The sequence below is a fragment of the Oncorhynchus keta genome, chromosome 5, assembly GCF_023373465.1.
Source record: "Oncorhynchus keta strain PuntledgeMale-10-30-2019 chromosome 5, Oket_V2, whole genome shotgun sequence".
NCBI classification, from domain to species: Eukaryota; Metazoa; Chordata; class Actinopteri; order Salmoniformes; family Salmonidae; genus Oncorhynchus; species Oncorhynchus keta.
The window spans coordinates 23,392,285-23,412,982 of record NC_068425.1 but is presented as its reverse complement, the minus strand read 5'-3'; the positions used below and the strand labels follow the sequence as shown (position 1 = coordinate 23,412,982).

General features: G+C 51.5%; 1 protein-coding gene across 4 annotated transcripts in view; it reads left to right on the top strand.

The window, feature by feature from the left end:
* The window catches only part of LOC118376123 (liprin-alpha-3-like), a 186,229-nt gene extending 165,791 nt beyond the window's left edge, over positions 1-20,438 (top strand). For 3 of the 4 annotated variants that reach the window (XM_052519149.1, XM_052519150.1, XM_052519151.1), the window contains 4 exons: positions 17,849-17,917; positions 18,113-18,275; positions 19,474-19,537; positions 19,841-20,438. In XM_052519149.1, the coding sequence (XP_052375109.1) occupies positions 17,849-17,917; positions 18,113-18,275; positions 19,474-19,526 (285 nt within the window). In that variant the 3' untranslated portion in view covers positions 19,527-19,537; positions 19,841-20,438. The remainder of the gene's footprint in view (positions 1-17,848; positions 17,918-18,112; positions 18,276-19,473; positions 19,538-19,840) is intronic. The other variant, XM_052519152.1, reaches the window with a different exon arrangement.
* Positions 20,439-20,698: the final 260 nt, after the last annotated feature.

The following is a 20,698-nucleotide window of genomic DNA, read 5'->3' as shown; positions in this document are numbered from 1 at the left end:
GTTGTATCTCAGTAACATCGTCCCCAGGCTAACAGCTGGCTGGTAGATGACAGTTGTATCTCTGTAACAGCGTCCCCAGGCTAACAGCTGGCTGGTAGATGACAGTTGTATCTCTGTAACAGCGTCCCCAGGCTAACTGCTGGCTGGTGGATGACAGTTGTATCTCAGTAACAGCGTCCCCAGGCTAACAGCTGGCTGGTAGATGACAGTTGTATCTCAGTAACAGCGTCCCCAGGCTAACTGCTGGCTGGTGGATGACAGTTGTATCTTTGTAACAGCGTCCCCAGGCTAACAGCTGGCTGGTAGATGACAGTTGTATCTCAGTAACAGCGTCCCCAGTGGCTGGTGGATGACAGTTGTATCTCAGTAACAGCGTCCCCAGTGGCTGGTAGATGACAGTTGTATCTCAGTAACAGCGTCCCCAGGCTAACTGCTGGCTGGTAGATGACAGGTGTATCTCAGTAACAGCGTCCCCAGGCTAACAGCTGGCTGGTGGATGACAGTTGTATCTCAGTAACAGCGTCCCCAGGCTAACAGCTGGCTGGTGGATGACACTTGTATCTCAGTAACAGCGACCCAGTGGCTGGTAGATGACAGTTGTATCTCAGTAACAGCGTCCCCAGGCTGACTGCTGGCTGGTAGATGACAGTTGTATCTCAGTAACAGCGTCCCCAGGCTAACAGCTGGCTGGTAGATGACAGTTGTATCTCAGTAACAGCGTCCCCAGTGGCTGGTGGATGACAGTTGTATCTCAGTAACAGCGTCCCCAGTGGCTGGTAGATGACAGTTGTATCTCAGTAACAGCGTCCCCAGGCTAACAGCTGGCTGGTAGATGACAGTTGTGTCTCAGTAACAGCGTCCCCAGGCTAACTGCTGGCTGGTGGATGACAGTTGTATCTCAGTAACAGCGTCCCCAGGCTAACTGCTGGCTGGTGGATGACAGCTGTATCTCAGTAACAGCGTCCCCAGTGGCTGGTAGATGACAGTTGTATCTCAGTAACAGCGTCCCCAGTGGCTGGTAGATGACAGTTGTATCTCAGTAACAGCGTCCCCAGGCAAACTGCTGGCTGGTAGATGACAGTTGTATCTCAGTAACAGCGTCCCCAGGCAAACTGCTGGCTGGTAGATGACAGTTGTATCTCAGTAACATCGTCCCCAGTGGCTGGTTGATGACAGTTGTATCTCAGTAACAGCGTCCCCAGGCTAACAGCTGGCTGGTAGATGACAGTTGTATCTCAGTAACAGCGTCCCCAGGCTAACAGCTGGCTGGTAGATGACAGTTGTATCTCAGTAACAGCGTCCCCAGGCTAACAGCTGGCTGGTAGATGACAGTTGTATCTCAGTAACAGCGTCCCCAGGCTGACTGCTGGCTGGTAGATGACAGGTGTATCTCATTAACAGCGTCCCCAGGCTAACAGCTGGCTGGTGGATGACAGTTGTATCTCAGTAACAGTGTCCCCAGGCTAACAGCTGGCTGGTAGATGACAGTTGTATCTCAGTAACAGCGACCCAGTGGCTGGTAGATGACAGTTGTATCTCAGTAACAGCGTCCCCAGGCTGACTGCTGGCTGGTAGATGACAGTTGTATCTCAGTAACAGCGTTCCCAGGCTAACTGCTGGCTGGTAGATGACAGTTGTATCTCAGTAACAGCGTCCCCAGGCTAACTGCTGGCTGGTAGATGACAGTTGTATCTCAGTAACAGCGTCCCCAGGCTAACAGCTGGCTGGTAGATGACAGTTGTATCTCAGTAACAGCGTCCCCAGGCTAACAGCTGGCTGGTGGATGACAGTTGTATCTCAGTAACAGCGTCCCCAGGCTAACTGCTGGCTGGTAGATGACAGTTGTATCTCAGTAACAGCGTCCCCAGGCTAACAGCTGGCTGGTGGATGACAGTTGTATCTCAGTAACAGCGTCCCCAGGCTAACTGCTGGCTGGTAGATGACAGTTGTATCTCAGTAACAGCGTCCCCAGGCTAACAGCTGGCTGGTAGATGACAGTTGTATCTCAGTAACAGCGTCCCCAGGCTAACAGCTGGCTGGTAGATGACAGGTGTATCTCAGTAACAGCGTCCCCAGGCTAACAGCTGGTTGGTAGATGACAGGTGTATCTCAGTAACAGCGTCCCCAGTGGCTGGTGGATGACAGTTGTATCTCAGTAACAGCGTCCCCAGTGGCTGGTAGATGACAGTTGTATCTCAGTAACTGCGTCCCCAGGCTAACTGCTGGCTGGTAGATGACAGTTGTATCTCAGTAACAGCGTCCCCAGGCTAACAGCTGGCTGGTAGATGACAGTTGTATCTCAGTAACAGCGTCCCCAGGCTAACAGCTGGCTGGTAGATGACAGTTGTATCTCAGTAACAGCGTCCCCAGTGGCTGGTAGATGACAGTTGTATATCAGTAACAGCGTCCCCAGGCTAACAGCTGGCTGGTGGATGACAGTTGTATCTCAGTAACAGCGTCCCCAGGCTAACAGCTGGCTGGTAGATGACAGTTGTATCTCAGTAACAGCGTCCCCAGTGGCTGGTAGATGACAGTTGTATATCAGTAACAGCGTCCCCAGGGTAACAGCTGGCTGGTGGATGACAGTTGTATCTCAGTAACAGCGTCCCCAGGCTAACAGCTGGCTGGTAGATGACAGTTGTATCTCAGTAACAGCGTCCCCAGGCTAACAGCTGGCTGGTAGATGACAGTTGTATCTCAGTAACAGCGTCCCCAGTGGCTGGTAGATGACAGGATGTATATCAGTAACAGCGTATATCAGTAACAGCGTCCCCTAACAGTGGCTGGTAGATGACAGTTGTATCTCAGTAACAGCGTCCCCAGGCTAACAGCTGGCTGGTAGATGACAGTTGTATCTCAGTAACAGCGTCCCCAGGCTAACTGCTGGCTGGTAGATGACAGTTGTATCTCAGTAACAGCGTCCCCAGGCTAACAGCTGGCTGGTGGATGACAGTTGTATCTCAGTAACAGCGTCCCCAGGCTAACAGCTGGCTGGTAGATGACAGTTGTATCTCAGTAACAGCGTGGCTAACTCTGGCTGGTGGATGACAGTTGTATCTCAGTAACAGCCCCCAGGCTAACAGCTGGCTGGTAGATGACAGTTGTATCTCAGTAACAGCGTCCCCAGGCTAACAGCTGGCTGGTAGATGACAGTTGTATCTCTGTAACAGCGTCCCCAGGCTAACTGCTGGCTGGTGGATGACAGTTGTATCTCAGTAACAGCGTCCCCAGGCTAACAGCTGGCTGGTAGATGACAGTTGTATCTCAGTAACAGCGTCCCCAGGCTAACAGCTGGCTGGTGGATGACAGTTGTATCTCAGTAACAGCGTCCCCAGGCTAACAGCTGGCTGGTAGATGACAGTTGTATCTCAGTAACAGCGTCCCCAGGCTAACAGCTGGCTGGTGGATGACAGTTGTATCTCAGTAACAGCGTCCCCAGGCTAACTGCTGGCTGGTGGATGACAGTTGTATCTCAGTAACTGCGTCCCCAGGCTAGCTGCTGGCTGGTAGATGACAGGTGTATCTCAGTAACAGCGTCCCCAGGCTGACTGCTGGCTGGTGGATGACAGTTGTATCTCAGTAACAGCGTCCCCAGGCTAACTGCTGGCTGGTAGATGACAGTTGTATCTCAGTAACAGCGTCCCCAGGCTAACTGCTGGCTGGTGGATGACAGTTGTATCTCAGTAACAGCGTCCCCAGGCTAACTGCTGGCTGGTAGATGACAGTTGTATCTTAGTAACAGCGTCCCCAGGCTAACAGCTGGCTGGTGGATGACAGTTGTATCTCAGTAACAGCATCCCCAGGCTGACTGCTGGCTGGTAGATGACAGTTGTATCTCAGTAACAGCGTCCCAGTGGCTGGTAGATGACAGTTGTATCTCAGTAACAGCGTCCCCAGGCTAACTGCTGGCTGGTGGATGACAGTTGTATCTTTGTAACAGCGTCCCCAGGCTAACAGCTGGCTAGTGGATCACAGTTGTATCTCAGTAACATCGTCCCCAGGCTAACAGCTGGCTGGTAGATGACAGTTGTATCTCTGTAACAGCGTCCCCAGGCTAACAGCTGGCTGGTAGATGACAGTTGTATCTCTGTAACAGCGTCCCCAGGCTAACTGCTGGCTGGTGGATGACAGTTGTATCTCAGTAACAGCGTCCCCAGGCTAACAGCTGGCTGGTAGATGACAGTTGTATCTCAGTAACAGCGTCCCCAGGCTAACTGCTGGCTGGTGGATGACAGTTGTATCTCAGTAACAGCGTCCCCAGGCTAACTGCTGGCTGGTGGATGACAGTTGTATCTCAGTAACAGCGTCCCCAGGCTAACAGCTGGCTGGTGGATGACAGTTGTATCTCAGTAACAGCGTCCCCAGGCTAACAGCTGGCTGGTAGATGACAGTTGTATCTCAGTAACAGCGTCCCCAGGCTAACTGCTGGCTGGTGGATGACAGTTGTATCTCAGTAACAGCGTCCCCAGGCTAACTGCTGGCTGGTGGATGACAGTTGTATCTCAGTAACTGCGTCCCCAGGCTAGCTGCTGGCTGGTAGATGACAGGTTGTATCTCAGTAACAGCGTCCCCAGGCTGACTGCTGGCTGGTGGATGACAGTTGTATCTCAGTAACAGCGTCCCCAGGCTAACTACTGGCTGGTAGATGACAGTTGTATCTCAGTAACAGCGTCCCCAGGCTAACTGCTGGCTGGTGGATGACAGTTGTATCTCAGTAACAACGTCCCAGGCTAACTGCTGGCTGGTAGATGACAGTTGTATCTTAGTAACAGCGTCCCCAGGCTAACAGCTGGCTGGTGGATGACAGTTGTATCTCAGTAACAGCATCCCCAGGCTGACTGCTGGCTGGTAGATGACAGTTGTATCTCAGTAACAGCGACCCAGTGGCTGGTAGATGACAGTTGTATCTCAGTAACAGCGTCCCCAGGCTAACTGCTGGCTGGTGGATGACAGTTGTATCTTTGTAACAGCGTCCCCAGGCTAACAGCTGGCTGTGGATGACAGTTGTATCTCAGTAACAGCGTCCCCAGGCTAACTGCTGGCTGGTAGATGACAGTTGTATCTCAGTAACAGCGTCCCCAGGCTAACAGCCGGCTGGTGGATGACAGGTGTATCTCAGTAACAGCGTCCCCAGGCTAACAGCTGGCTGGTGGATGATAGTTGTATCTCAGTAACAGCGTCCCCAGGCTAACTGCTGGCTGGTAGATGACAGGTGTATCTCAGTAACGGCGTCCCCAGGCTAACAGCTGGCTGGTGGATGACAGTTGTATCTCAGTAACAGCGTCCCCAGGCTAACAGCTGGCTGGTAGATGACAGTTGTATCTCAGTAACAGCGTCCCCAGGCTAACTGCTGGCTGGTGGATGACAGTTGTATCTCAGTAACAGCGTCCCCAGGCTAACTGCTGGCTGGTGGATGACAGTTGTATCTCAGTAACAGCGTCCCCAGGCTAACAGCTGGCTGGTGGATGACAGTTGTATCTCAGTAACAGCGTCCCCAGGCTAACAGCTGGCTGGTAGATGACAGTTGTATCTCAGTAACAGCGTCCCCAGGCTAACTGCTGGCTGGTGGATGACAGTTGTATCTCAGTAACAGCGTCCCCAGGCTAACTGCTGGCTGGTGGATGACAGTTGTATCTCAGTAACTGCGTCCCCAGGCTAACTGCTGGCTGGTAGATGACAGGTGTATCTCAGTAACAGCGTCCCCAGGCTGACTGCTGGCTGGTGGATGACAGTTGTATCTCAGTAACAGCGTCCCCAGGCTAACTGCTGGCTGGTAGATGACAGTTGTATCTCAGTAACAGCGTCCCCAGGCTAACTGCTGGCTGGTGGATGACAGTTGTATCTCAGTAACATCGTCCCCAGGCTAACTGCTGGCTGGTAGATGACAGTTGTATCTCAGTAACAGCGTCCCCAGGCTGACTGCTGGCTGGTGGATGACAGTTGTATCTCAGTAACAGCATCCCCAGGCTGACTGCTGGCTGGTAGATGACAGTTGTATCTCAGTAACAGCGTCCCCAGTGGCTGGTAGATGACAGTTGTATCTCAGTAACAGCGTCCCCAGGCTAACTGCTGGCTGGTGGATGACAGTTGTATCTCAGTAACAGCGTCCCCAGGCTAACTGCTGGCTGGTAGATGACAGTTGTATCTCAGTAACAGCGTCCCCAGGCTAACAGCTGGCTGGTGGATGACAGGTGTATCTCAGTAACAGCGTCCCCAGGCTAACAGCTGGCTGGTGGATGACAGTTGTATCTCAGTAACAGCGTCCCCAGGCTAACTGCTGGCTGGTAGATGACAGGTGTATCTCAGTAACAGCGTCCCCAGGCTAACAGCTGGCTGGTGGATGACAGTTGTATCTCAGTAACAGCGTCCCCAGGCTAACAGCTGGCTGGTAGATGACAGTTGTATCTCAGTAACAGCGTCCCCAGTGGCTGGTGGATGACAGTTGTATCTCAGTAACAGCGTCCCCAGTGGCTGGTAGATGACAGTTGTATCTCAGTAACAGCCCCCAGGCTAACTGCTGGCTGGTAGATGACAGGTGTATCTCAGTAACAGCGTCCCCAGGCTAACAGCTGGCTGGTGGATGACAGTTGTATCTCAGTAACAGCGTCCCCAGGCTAACAGCTGGCTGGTGGATGACAGTTGTATCTCAGTAACAGCGACCCAGTGGCTGGTAGATGACAGTTGTATCTCAGTAACAGCGTCCCCAGGCTGACTGCTGGCTGGTAGATGACAGTTGTATCTCAGTAACAGCGTCCCCAGGCTAACAGCTGGCTGGTAGATGACAGTTGTATCTCAGTAACAGCGTCCCCAGTGGCTGGTGGATGACAGTTGTATCTCAGTAACAGCGTCCCCAGTGGCTGGTAGATGACAGTTGTATCTCAGTAACAGCGTCCCCAGGCTAACAGCTGGCTGGTAGATGACAGTTGTGTCTCAGTAACAGCGTCCCCAGGCTAACTGCTGGCTGGTGGATGACAGTTGTATCTCAGTAACAGCGTCCCCAGGCTAACTGCTGGCTGGTGGATGACAGCTGTATCTCAGTAACAGCGTCCCCAGTGGCTGGTAGATGACAGTTGTATCTCAGTAACAGCGTCCCCAGTGGCTGGTAGATGACAGTTGTATCTCAGTAACAGCGTCCCCAGGCAAACTGCTGGCTGGTAGATGACAGTTGTATCTCAGTAACAGCGTCCCCAGGCAAACTGCTGGCTGGTAGATGACAGTTGTATCTCAGTAACATCGTCCCCAGGCAGTGGCTGGTTGATGACAGTTGTATCTCAGTAACAGCGTCCCCAGGCTAACAGCTGGCTGGTAGATGACAGTTGTATCTCAGTAACAGCGTCCCCAGGCTAACAGCTGGCTGGTAGATGACAGTTGTATCTCAGTAACAGCGTCCCCAGGCTAACAGCTGGCTGGTAGATGACAGTTGTATCTCAGTAACAGCGTCCCCAGGCTGACTGCTGGCTGGTAGATGACAGGTGTATCTCATTAACAGCGTCCCCAGGCTAACAGCTGGCTGGTGGATGACAGTTGTATCTCAGTAACAGCGTCCCCAGGCTAACAGCTGGCTGGTAGATGACAGTTGTATCTCAGTAACAGCGACCCAGTGGCTGGTAGATGACAGTTGTATCTCAGTAACAGCGTCCCCAGGCTGACTGCTGGCTGGTAGATGACAGTTGTATCTCAGTAACAGCGTTCCCAGGCTAACTGCTGGCTGGTAGATGACAGTTGTATCTCAGTAACAGCGTCCCCAGGCTAACTGCTGGCTGGTAGATGACAGTTGTATCTCAGTAACAGCGTCCCCAGGCTAACAGCTGGCTGGTAGATGACAGTTGTATCTCAGTAACAGCGTCCCCAGGCTAACAGCTGGCTGGTGGATGACAGTTGTATCTCAGTAACAGCGTCCCCAGGCTAACTGCTGTCTGGTAGGTGACAGTTGTATCTCAGTAACAGCGTCCCCAGGCTAACAGCTGGCTGGTGGATGACAGTTGTATCTCAGTAACAGCGTCCCCAGGCTAACTGCTGGCTGGTAGATGACAGTTGTATCTCAGTAACAGCGTCCCCAGGCTAACAGCTGGCTGGTAGATGACAGTTGTATCTCAGTAACAGCGTCCCCAGGCTAACAGCTGGCTGGTAGATGACAGGTGTATCTCAGTAACAGCGTCCCCAGGCTAACAGCTGGTTGGTAGATGACAGGTGTATCTCAGTAACAGCGTCCCCAGGCTAACAGCTGGTTGGTAGATGACAGGTGTATCTCAGTAACAGCGTCCCCAGTGGCTGGTGGATGACAGTTGTATCTCAGTAACAGCGTCCCCAGTGGCTGGTAGATGACAGTTGTATCTCAGTAACAGCGTCCCCAGGCTAACTGCTGGCTGGTAGATGACAGGTGTATCTCAGTAACAGCGTCCCCAGGCTAACAGCTGGCTGGTAGATGACAGTTGTATCTCAGTAACAGCGTCCCCAGGCTAACAGCTGGCTGGTAGATGACAGTTGTATCTCAGTAACAGCATCCCCAGGCTAACAGCTGGCTGGTAGATGACAGTTGTATCTCAGTAACAGCGTCCCCAGGCTAACAGCTGGCTGGTAGATGACAGTTGTATATCAGTAACAGCGTCCCCAGTGGCTGGTAGATGACAGTTGTATCTCAGTAACAGCGTCCCCAGGCTAACAGCCGGCTGGTGGATGACAGTTGTATCTCAGTAACGGCGTCCCCAGGCTAACTGCTGGCTGGTAGATGACAGGTGTATCTCAGTAACAGCGTCCCCAGGCTAACAGCTGGCTGGTAGATGACAGTTGTATCTCTGTAACAGCGTCCCCAGGCTAACTGCTGGCTGGTGGATGACAGTTGTATCTCAGTAACATCATCCCCAGGCTAACTGCTGGCTGGTGGATGACAGTTGTATCTTTGTAACAGCGTCCCCAGGCTAACAGCTGACTGGTAGATCACAGTTGTATCTCAGTAACAGCGTCCCCAGGCTAACTGCTGGCTGGTAGATGACAGGTGTATCTCAGTAACAGCGTCCCCAGGCTAACAGCTGGCTGGTGGATGACAGTTGTATCTCAGTAACAGCGTCCCCAGGCTAACAGCTGGCTGGTAGATGACAGTTGTATCTCAGTAACAGCGTCCCCAGGCTAACTGCTGGCTGGTAGATGACAGTTGTATCTTAGTAACAGCGTCCCCAGGCTAACAGCTGGCTGGTGGATGACAGTTGTATCTCAGTAACAGCGTCCCCAGGCTAACAGCTGGCTGGTAGATGACAGGTGTATCTCAGTAACAGCGTCCCCAGGCTAACAGCTGGTTGGTAGATGACAGGTGTATCTCAGTAACAGCGTCCCCAGGCTAACAGCTGGTTGGTAGATGACAGGTGTATCTCAGTAACAGCGTCCCCAGTGGCTGGTGGATGACAGTTGTATCTCAGTAACAGCGTCCCCAGTGGCTGGTAGATGACAGTTGTATCTCAGTAACAGCGTCCCCAGGCTAACTGCTGGCTGGTAGATGACAGGTGTATCTCAGTAACAGCGTCCCCAGGCTAACAGCTGGCTGGTAGATGACAGTTGTATCTCAGTAACAGCGTCCCCAGGCTAACAGCTGGCTGGTAGATGACAGTTGTATCTCAGTAACAGCGTCCCCAGGCTAACAGCTGGCTGGTAGATGACAGTTGTATATCAGTAACAGCGTCCCCAGTGGCTGGTAGATGACAGTTGTATCTCAGTAACAGCGTCCCCAGGCTAACAGCTGGCTGGTGGATGACAGTTGTATCTCAGTAACAGCGTCCCCAGGCTAACTGCTGGCTGGTAGATGACAGGTGTATCTCAGAACAGCGTCCCCAGGCTAACAGCTGGCTGGTAGATGACAGTTGTATCTCTGTAACAGCGTCCCCAGGCTAACTGCTGGCTGGTGGATGACAGTTGTATCTCAGTAACAGCCTCCCCAGGCTAACTGCTGGCTGGTGGATGACAGTTGTATCTTTGTAACAGCTTCCCCAGGCTAACAGCTGACTGGTAGATGACAGTTGTATCTCAGTAACAGCGTCCCCAGGCTAACTGCTGGCTGGTAGATGACAGGTGTATCTCAGTAACAGCGTCCCCAGGCTAACAGCTGGCTGGTGGATGACAGTTGTATCTCAGTAACAGCGTCCCCAGGCTAACAGCTGGCTGGTAGATGACAGTTGTATCTCAGTAACAGCGTCCCCAGGCTAACTGCTGGCTGGTAGATGACAGTTGTATCTCAGTAACAGCGTCCCCAGGCTAACAGCTGGCTGGTGGATGACAGTTGTATCTCAGTAACAGCGTCCCCAGGCTAACAGCTGGCTGGTGGATGACAGTTGTATCTCAGTAACAGCGACCCAGTGGCTGGTAGATGACAGTTGTATCTCAGTAACAGCGTCCCCAGGCTGACTGCTGGCTGGTAGATGACAGTTGTATCTCAGTAACAGCGTCCCCAGGCTAACAGCTGGCTGGTAGATGACAGTTGTATCTCAGTAACAGCGTCCCCAGGCTGGTGGATGACAGTTGTATCTCAGGCTGGTGGTAGATGACAGTTGTATCTCAGTAACAGCGTCCCCAGGCTAACTGCTGGCTGGTAGATGACAGTTGTATCTCAGTAACAGCGTCCCCAGGCTAACAGCTGGCTGGTGGATGACAGTTGTATCTCAGTAACAGCGTCCCCAGGCTAACAGCTGGCTGGTAGATGACAGTTGTATCTCAGTAACAGCGTCCCCAGGCTAACTGCTGGCTGGTGGATGACAGTTGTATCTCAGTAACAGCGTCCCCAGGCTAACTGCTGGCTGGTGGATGACAGTTGTATCTCAGTAACAGCGTCCCCAGGCTAACAGCTGGCTGGTGATGACAGTTGTATCTCAGTAACAGCGTCCCCAGGCTAACAGCTGGCTGGTAGATGACAGTTGTATCTCAGTAACAGCGTCCCCAGTGGCTGGTGGATGACAGTTGTATCTCAGTAACAGCGTCCCCAGGCTAACAGCTGGCTGGTAGATGACAGTTGTATCTTTTTGTAACAGTGTCCCCAGGCTAACTGCTGGCTGGTAGATGACAGTTGTATCTCAGTAACAGCGTCCCCAGGCTAACTGCTGGCTGGTGGATGACAGTTGTATCTCAGTAACAGCGTCCCCAGGCTAACAGCTGGCTGGTAGATGACAGTTGTATCTCAGTAACAGCGTCCCCAGGCTAACAGCTGGCTGGTAGATGACAGTTGTATCTCAGTAACAGCGTCCCCAGGCTAACAGCTGGCTGGTAGATGACAGTTGTATCTTTTTGTAACAGTGTCCCCAGGCTAACTGCTGGCTGGTAGATGACAGTTGTATCTCAGTAACAGCGTCCCCAGGCTAACAGCTGGCTGGTGGATGACAGTTGTATCTCAGTAACAGCGTCCCCAGGCTAACAGCTGGCTGGTGGATGACAGTTGTATCTCAGTAACAGCGTCCCCAGGCTAACAGCTGGCTGGTAGATGACAGTTGTATCTCAGTAACAGCGTCCCCAGTGGCTGGTGGATGACAGTTGTATCTCAGTAACAGCGTCCCCAGGCTAACTGCTGGCTGGTGGATGACAGTTGTATCTCAGTAACAGCGTCCCCAGGCTAACTGCTGGCTGGTGGATGACAGTTGTATCTCAGTAACAGCGTCCCCAGGCTAACAGCTGGCTGGTGGATGACAGTTGTATCTCTGTAACAGCGTCCCCAGGCTAACAGCTGGCTGGTAGATGACAGTTGTATCTCAGTAACAGCGTCCCCAGTGGCTGGTGGATGACAGTTGTATCTCAGTAACAGCGTCCCCAGGCTAACAGCTGGCTGGTAGATGACAGTTGTATCTTTTTGTAACAGTGTCCCCAGGCTAACTGCTGGCTGGTAGATGACAGTTGTATCTCAGTAACAGCGTCCCCAGGCTAACTGCTGGCTGGTGGATGACAGTTGTATCTCAGTAACAGCGTCCCCAGGCTAACAGCTGGCTGGTAGATGACAGTTGTATCTTTTTGTAACAGTGTCCCCAGGCTAACAGCTGGCTGGTAGATGACAGTTGTATCTCAGTAACAGCGTCCCCAGGCTAACAGCTGGCTGGTAGATGACAGTTGTATCTTTTTGTAACAGTGTCCCCAGGCTAACTGCTGGCTGGTAGATGACAGTTGTATCTTAGTAACAGCGTCCCCAGGCTAACAGCTGGCTGGTGGATGACAGTTGTATCTCAGTAACAGCGTCCCCAGGCTAACAGCTGGCTGGTGGATGACAGTTGTATCTCAGTAACAGCGTCCCCAGGCTAACAGCTGGCTGGTAGATGACAGTTGTATCTCAGTAACAGCGTCCCCAGTGGCTGGTGGATGACAGTTGTATCTCAGTAACAGTGTCCCCAGGCTAACAGCTGGCTGGTGGATGACAGTTGTATCTCAGTAACAGCGTCCCCAGTGGCTGGTGGATGACAGTTGTATCTCAGTAACAGCGTCCCCAGGCTAACAGCTGGCTGGTAGATGACAGTTGTATCTCAGTAACAGCGTCCCCAGGCTAACTGCTGGCTGGTAGATGACAGTTGTATCTTAGTAACAGCGTCCCCAGGCTAACAGCTGGCTGGTGGATGACAGTTGTATCTCAGTAACAGCGTCCCCAGGCTAACAGCTGGCTGGTGGATGACAGTTGTATCTCAGTAACAGCGACCCAGTGGCTGGTAGATGACAGTTGTATCTCAGTAACAGCGTCCCCAGGCTGACTGCTGGCTGGTAGATGACAGTTGTATCTCAGTAACAGCGTCCCCAGGCTAACAGCTGGCTGGTAGATGACAGTTGTATCTCAGTAACAGCGTCCCCAGTGGCTGGTGGATGACAGTTGTATCTCAGTAACAGCGTCCCCAGTGGCTGGTAGATGACAGTTGTATCTCAGTAACAGCGTCCCCAGGCTAACTGCTGGCTGGTAGATGACAGGTGTATCTCAGTAACAGCGTCCCCAGGCTAACAGCTGGCTGGTGGATGACAGTTGTATCTCAGTAACAGCGTCCCCAGGCTAACAGCTGGCTGGTAGATGACAGTTGTGTCTCAGTAACAGCGTCCCCAGGCTAACTGCTGGCTGGTGGATGACAGTTGTATCTCAGTAACAGCGTCCCCAGGCTAACTGCTGGCTGGTGGATGACAGTTGTATCTCAGTAACAGCGTCCCCAGGCTAACAGCTGGCTGGTGGATGACAGTTGTATCTCTGTAACAGCGTCCCCAGGCTAACAGCTGGCTGGTAGATGACAGTTGTATCTCAGTAACAGCGTCCCCAGTGGCTGGTGGATGACAGTTGTATCTCAGTAACAGCGTCCCCAGGCTAACAGCTGGCTGGTAGATGACAGTTGTATCTTTTTGTAACAGTGTCCCCAGGCTAACTGCTGGCTGGTAGATGACAGTTGTATCTTAGTAACAGCGTCCCCAGGCTAACAGCTGGCTGGTGGATGACAGTTGTATCTCAGTAACAGCGTCCCCAGGCTAACTGCTGGCTGGTGGATGACAGTTGTATCTCAGTAACAGCGTCCCCAGGCTAACAGCTGGCTGGTAGATGACAGTTGTATCTTTTTGTAACAGTGTCCCCAGGCTAACTGCTGGCTGGTAGATGACAGTTGTATCTTAGTAACAGCGTCCCCAGGCTAACAGCTGGCTGGTGGATGACAGTTGTATCTCAGTAACAGCGTCCCCAGGCTAACAGCTGGCTGGTGGATGACAGTTGTATCTCAGTAACAGCGTCCCCAGGCTAACAGCTGGCTGGTAGATGACAGTTGTATCTCAGTAACAGCGTCCCCAGTGGCTGGTGGATGACAGTTGTATCTCAGTAACAGTGTCCCCAGGCTAACAGCTGGCTGGTGGATGACAGTTGTATCTCAGTAACAGCGTCCCCAGTGGCTGGTGGATGACAGTTGTATCTCAGTAACAGCGTCCCCAGGCTAACAGCTGGCTGGTAGATGACAGTTGTATCTCAGTAACAGCGTCCCCAGGCTGACTGCTGGCTGGTAGATGACAGTTGTATCTCAGTAACAGCGTCCCCAGGCTAACTGCTGGCTGGTAGATGACAGTTGTATCTCAGTAACAGCGTCCCCAGTGGCTGGTGGATGACAGTTGTATCTCAGTAACAGCGTCCCCAGGCTAACAGCTGGCTGGTAGATGACAGTTGTATCTTTTTGTAACAGCGTCCCCAGGCTAACTGCTGGCTGGTAGATGACAGTTGTATCTCAGTAACAGCGTCCCCAGTGGCTGGTGGATGACAGTTGTATCTCAGTAACAGTGTCCCCAGGCTAACAGCTGGCTGGTAGATGACAGTTGTATCTCAGTAACAGCGTCCCCAGTGGCTGGTGGATGACAGTTGTATCTCAGTAACAGCGTCCCCAGGCTAACAGCTGGCTGGTAGATGACAGTTGTATCTCAGTAACAGCGTCCACAGGCTGACTGCTGGCTGGTAGATGACAGTTGTATCTCAGTAACAGCGTCCCCAGGCTAACTGCTGGCTGGTAGATGACAGGTGTATCTCAGTAACAGCGTCCCCAGGCTAACAGCTGGCTGGTGGATGACAGTTGTATCTCAGTAACAGCGTCCCCAGGCTAACAGCTGGCTGGTAGATGACAGTTGTATCTCAGTAACAGCGTCCCCAGGCTAACTGCTGGCTGGTGGATGACAGTTGTATCTCAGTAACAGCGTCCCCAGGCTAACTGCTGGCTGGTGGATGACAGTTGTATCTCAGTAACAGCGTCCCCAGGCTAACTGCTGGCTGGTAGATGATGACAGTTGTATCTCAGTAACAGCGTCCCCAGTGGCAGGTGGATGACAGTTGTATCTCAGTAACAGCGTCCCCAGTGGCTGGTAGATGACAGTTGTATCTCAGTAACAGCGTCCCCAGGCTAACAGCTGGCTGGTAGATGACAGTTGTATCTCAGTAACAGCGTCCCCAGGCTAACAGCTGGCTGGTAGATGACAGTTGTATCTCAGTAACAGCGTCCCCAGTGGCTGGTAGATGACAGTTGTATCTCAGTAACAGCGTCCCCAGGCTAACAGCTGGCTGGTAGATGACAGGTGTATCTCAGTAACAGCGTCCCCAGGCTAACAGCTGGCTGGTGGATGACAGTTGTGTCTCAGTAACAGCGTCCCCAGGCTAACAGCTGGCTGGTAGATGACAGTTGTATCTCAGTAACAGCGTCCCCAGGCTAACTGCTGGCTGGTGGATGACAGTTGTATCTCAGTAACAGCGTCCCCAGGCTAACTGCTGGCTGGTGGATGACAGTTGTATCTCAGTAACAGCGTCCCCAGGCTAACAGCTGGCTGGTGGATGACAGTTGTATCTCAGTAACAGCGTCCCCAGGCTAACAGCTGGCTGGTAGATGACAGTTGTATCTCAGTAACAGCGTCCCCAGGCTAACTGCTGGCTGGTGGATGACAGTTGTATCTCAGTAACAGCGTCCCCAGGCTAACTGCTGGCTGGTGGATGACAGTTGTATCTCAGAAACTGCGTCCCCAGGCTAGCTGCTGGCTGGTAGATGACAGGTGTATCTCAGTAACAGCGTCCCCAGGCTGACTGCTGGCTGGTGGATGACAGTTGTATCTCAGTAACAGCGTCCCCAGGCTAACTGCTGGCTGGTAGATGACAGTTGTATCTCAGTAACAGCGTCCCCAGGCTAACTGCTGGCTGGTGGATGACAGTTGTATCTCAGTAACAGCGTCGCCAGGCTAACTGCTGGCTGGTAGATGACAGTTGTATCTTAGTAACAGCGTCCCCAGGCTAACAGCTGGCTGGTGGATGACAGTTGTATCTCAGTAACAGCATCCCCAGGCTGACTGCTGGCTGGTAGATGACAGTTGTATCTCAGTAACAGCGTCCCCAGGCTAACTGCTGGCTGGTAGATGACAGGTGTATCTCAGTAACAGCGTCCCCAGGCTAACAGCTGGCTGGTGGATGACAGTTGTATCTCAGTAACAGCGTCCCCAGGCTAACAGCTGGCTGGTAGATGACAGTTGTATCTCAGTAACAGCGTCCCCAGGCTAACTGCTGGCTGGTGGATGACAGTTGTATCTCAGTAACAGCGTCCCCAGGCTAACTGCTGGCTGGTGGATGACAGTTGTATCTCAGTAACAGCGTCCCCAGGCTAACTGCTGGCTGGTAGATGACAGTTGTATCTCAGTAACAGCGTCCCCAGTGGCAGGTGGATGACAGTTGTATCTCAGTAACAGCGTCCCCAGTGGCTGGTAGATGACAGTTGTATCTCAGTAACAGCGTCCCCAGGCTAACAGCTGGCTGGTAGATGACAGTTGTATCTCAGTAACAGCGTCCCCGGGCTAACAGCTGGCTGGTAGATGACAGTTGTATCTCAGTAACAGCGTCCCCAGTGGCTGGTAGATGACAGTTGTATCTCAGTAACAGCGTCCCCAGGCTAACAGCTGGCTGGTAGATGACAGGTGTATCTCAGTAACAGCGTCCCCAGGCTAACAGCTGGCTGGTGGATGACAGTTGTGTCTCAGTAACAGCGTCCCCAGGCTAACAGCTGGCTGGTAGATGACAGTTGTATCTCAGTAACAGCGTCCCCAGGCTAACTGCTGGCTGGTGGATGACAGTTGTATCTCAGTAACAGCGTCCCCAGGCTAACTGCTGGCTGGTGGATGACAGTTGTATCTCAGTAACAGCGTCCCCAGGCTAACAGCTGGCTGGTGGATGACAGTTGTATCTCAGTAACAGCGTCCCCAGGCTAACAGCTGGCTGGTAGATGACAGTTGTATCTCAGTAACAGCGTCCCCAGGCTAACTGCTGGCTGGTGGATGACAGTTGTATCTCAGTAACAGCGTCCCCAGGCTAACTGCTGGCTGGTGGATGACAGTTGTATCTCAGTAACTGCGTCCCCAGGCTAGCTGCTGGCTGGTAGATGACAGGTGTATCTCAGTAACAGCGTCCCCAGGCTGACTGCTGGCTGGTGGATGACAGTTGTATCTCAGTAACAGCGTCCCCAGGCTAACTGCTGGCTGGTAGATGACAGTTGTATCTCAGTAACAGCGTCCCCAGGCTAACTGCTGGCTGGTGGATGACAGTTGTATCTCAGTAACAGCGTCGCCAGGCTAACTGCTGGCTGGTAGATGACAGTTGTATCTTAGTAACAGCGTCCCCAGGCTAACAGCTGGCTGGTGGATGACAGTTGTATCTCAGTAACAGCATCCCCAGGCTGACTGCTGGCTGGTAGATGACAGTTGTATCTCAGTAACAGCGACCCAGTGGCTGGTAGATGACAGTTGTATCTCAGTAACAGCGTCCCCAGGCTAACTGCTGGCTGGTGGATGACAGTTGTATCTTTGTAACAGCGTCCCCAGGCTAACAGCTGGCTAGTGGATCACAGTTGTATCTCAGTAACAGCGTCCCCAGGCTAACTGCTGGCTGGTAGATGACAGTTGTATCTCAGTAACAGCGTCCCCAGGCTAACAGCCGGCTGGTGGATGACAGGTGTATCTCAGTAACGGCGTCCCCAGGCTAACAGCTGGCTGGTGGATGATAGTTGTATCTCAGTAACAGCGTCCCCAGGCTAACTGCTGGCTGGTAGATGACAGGTGTATCTCAGTAACGGCGTCCCCAGGCTAACAGCTGGCTGGTGGATGACAGTTGTATCTCAGTAACAGCGTCCCCAGGCTAACAGCTGGCTGGTAGATGACAGTTGTATCTCAGTAACAGCGTCCCCAGGCTAACTGCTGGCTGGTGGATGACAGTTGTATCTCAGTAACAGCGTCCCCAGGCTAACAGCTGGCTGGTGGATGACAGTTGTATCTCAGGCATGCAGGTGAAACTGATAGTAGTGTATATCAAATGAAGTGACTAGCCTGATTCTAATCTGTACTCCCTCCTCTCTCATCTCTCTTCTAGGCCAGACAACTCCTAGAGAAGGAATACAACTCCCTCATCTCTATGGGAACAGAGAGAAGACCAGATGAGGTATTAAAGAACACAGTACGCTTAGTTCAGAGACTATGTGAAGACTGCATTTTCTACCTCATACAAGTCATTCTTTCTAACTTGACAGTTTGACAATGTTGATAGACATAACCTTTTTTTAATTCTCTGTCTCCTCTCCCCTCCCCCTCTTTTCTCTCCCCATTTCCCCCCTTCTCTCTACTCCCCCTCCATTAGGATGGGACTAAGACGTTCACCCGCTCCCCTTCCTGGAGGAAGATGTTCAGGGAGAAGGACCTTAGGGGGGTGACCTCGGACTCATCGGAGAACCTGCCTGCTAACTTCCGTGCCTCCGCCATCTCCACACCCTCCGTGACCCTGAGAAAGGTTCAGAGTGACGGTGAGAAGGATGAACTCTCTCCCTAACCTCTGACCCTTCCCTTTGGCCATGCTCTCAGATCCCTATTTGTTCCGCTTCTTACACCTCCGGGGCTGTTCTTCTATTATCACTCAGACAATTTATGACCCCTTAAAACCCTGGATAACACATATTTACTATGGGCTAGTCATATCAAATCAAATCAAATTTTATTTGTCACATACACATGGTTAGCAGATGTTAATGCGAGTGTAGCGAAATGCTTGTGCTTCTAGTTCCGACAATGCAGTGATAACCAACAAGTAATCTAACTAACATACTGATTTATTCATCGAGAAAAACAACTGACTTTGTCTTGAAGCGGGTTGCATGTTACATTAGAGAAGAAGTGTAAGACCAGTGTCACATGTGAGTATGTTCAGATGTACCCCATTCATAGAAGCTTAGTAACGACTAATGATAGTTTTTGCGATTGATGATAGTATTTTCTGTGTGGGGAAGTTTTGTTAAAAGCCCTGACGCTCGCTCCAAACGTTAACACGCATCGCTTGCGGTACAGTTTTGGAAACATAAGGAACTTGTCGTTCATATCAGCGAGAAATAATTTTCTAAAAACAAAAGATTAAATTACTACACACATTTATAGGGTTCCCACACGGCCATATTTCCAATGTCACAGCGCTTGACAGAGAAGACTTAGTAGACGACCTGTGCTAATTAGCATTCGGCGTCTCAGAACAACTGTGTGTAAAAGGAAGACGGACGCCACAAACGTGTTGTCACTGAAAGATCCTGTCAGCTCAACTGTTTTAACACCGGTTCAAATAGTCTACAGTAAGTGTATATTTTGCCTTTGTGAAATTATTTTGATGTGACATGAAAGTAGAGGGCGTTGTGTTTCTAAAATCTTATCACAATTGAGAGTCGAATCACGTTTAGATGAAGTATTTTGCCTATAAACAAAACATGTAAGGTCCTAGGACTATAAGGAGTAACATTAGGCTCCTTCAGTCCATTATTGGGCTTGTTCCAACACTGATGGCATTACCTTGGATATTCATGTGCAAAACCTCCAGTGGCTCGCTCCTACAGGACACAGCTGGTTCAGAGGGCAAGGTTACCACAAATTCCCCCTCCCACAACTTTATAATAGTACATCATGGAAAAGTTCAATGCTATTTAGTTGTTATTTTGATGTTTCTCTCTCCTTCTCGCTTAGTGAACTCTGGGCCTCGCGGAGAGGTAGCCTCAGTCAGGACATACTCTTGCTGAAGGACACGGAGGTGAGAAGCCCTCAGCCAATACATTAAACACATGTAGTAGCTAGTTAGAGTTCTCTCATGGTTTGATTTGCAATAAAACCTTCAGGCATGCCAGATAGCTTGCATGTGTGCATATTGAAGTGGTTTGACTTGTTTTCAAGCTACATTGTTTGTTGTGGTGCTGTGTTGTGAGCTTTGGTTATATCATTGTTTGTGGGTGAGGTCTTTAGCGGTGGGCTTGGTTCATTGGTTGATGGGGATTTGGTTTGAGTGAAGTCAGGAGGACAGAGGTGTGCGTGAGAGTAATCCTGTGTTTCTCCTCAGGGCCATGGTGACTGGATCACGACTGGACTGCCCTCCTCTCATTCATTCCCAGGAGGGGGAAGCAGCAGAGAAGCAATGAATATATACATTTATTAAATATAAATCTATTGGTCTGACCATTCTGCAATAACAGAGATAAAGAAGAAATGACGGAGATGGAGAAACAACAAAGGGAAAAGAACATGAAGAATGTATGAAATATTGACAGGATATATGCTGTACGTACATGGATAGAGGGTAGGATGAGGCAGGACGACTGTTTTATCTCTCTCTTTGTTCTGTCTCAATATGTGATTGTGCGATGTGGAGTTGTGTGCTGAGGAGGAGGAGACTGATATCCAATGTCACCCATTGTGGCTCTCTATCTGTTAGCTGTCAGGGGTTCTCCTAAGTTGGTTAGAGTGCTGCAGTAAAACCATGTCCCCATTCAGGCCGCCATCTTAGCTCCAGCCACATCAGAGCGGCAGCAAGCCGCTCCTCTACTCGTGGTTTATCCATTGGCACCTTGAAAGCTGAGAGGCTCTAGTGTAATCTCTTTTGAATGGAATCTATTGTGGAGATCAAAGGCCGGGCCACAGCAGCTACGATACGATAGGGTGGGGGGCCACAGCAGCGGGGATACGATGGGATGGGGGGGCCACAACAGCGGGGATACGATGGGATGGGGGGGCCACAACAGCGGGGATACGATGGGATGGGGGGGCCACAACAGCGGGGATATGATGGGATTTGGGGGCCACAACAGCGGGGATAAGATGAGATGGAGGGCAACAGCAGCGGGGATAAGATGGGATGGAGGGCAACAGCAGCGGAGATAAGATGAGATGGAGGGCAACAGCAGCGGGGATGAGATGGGAT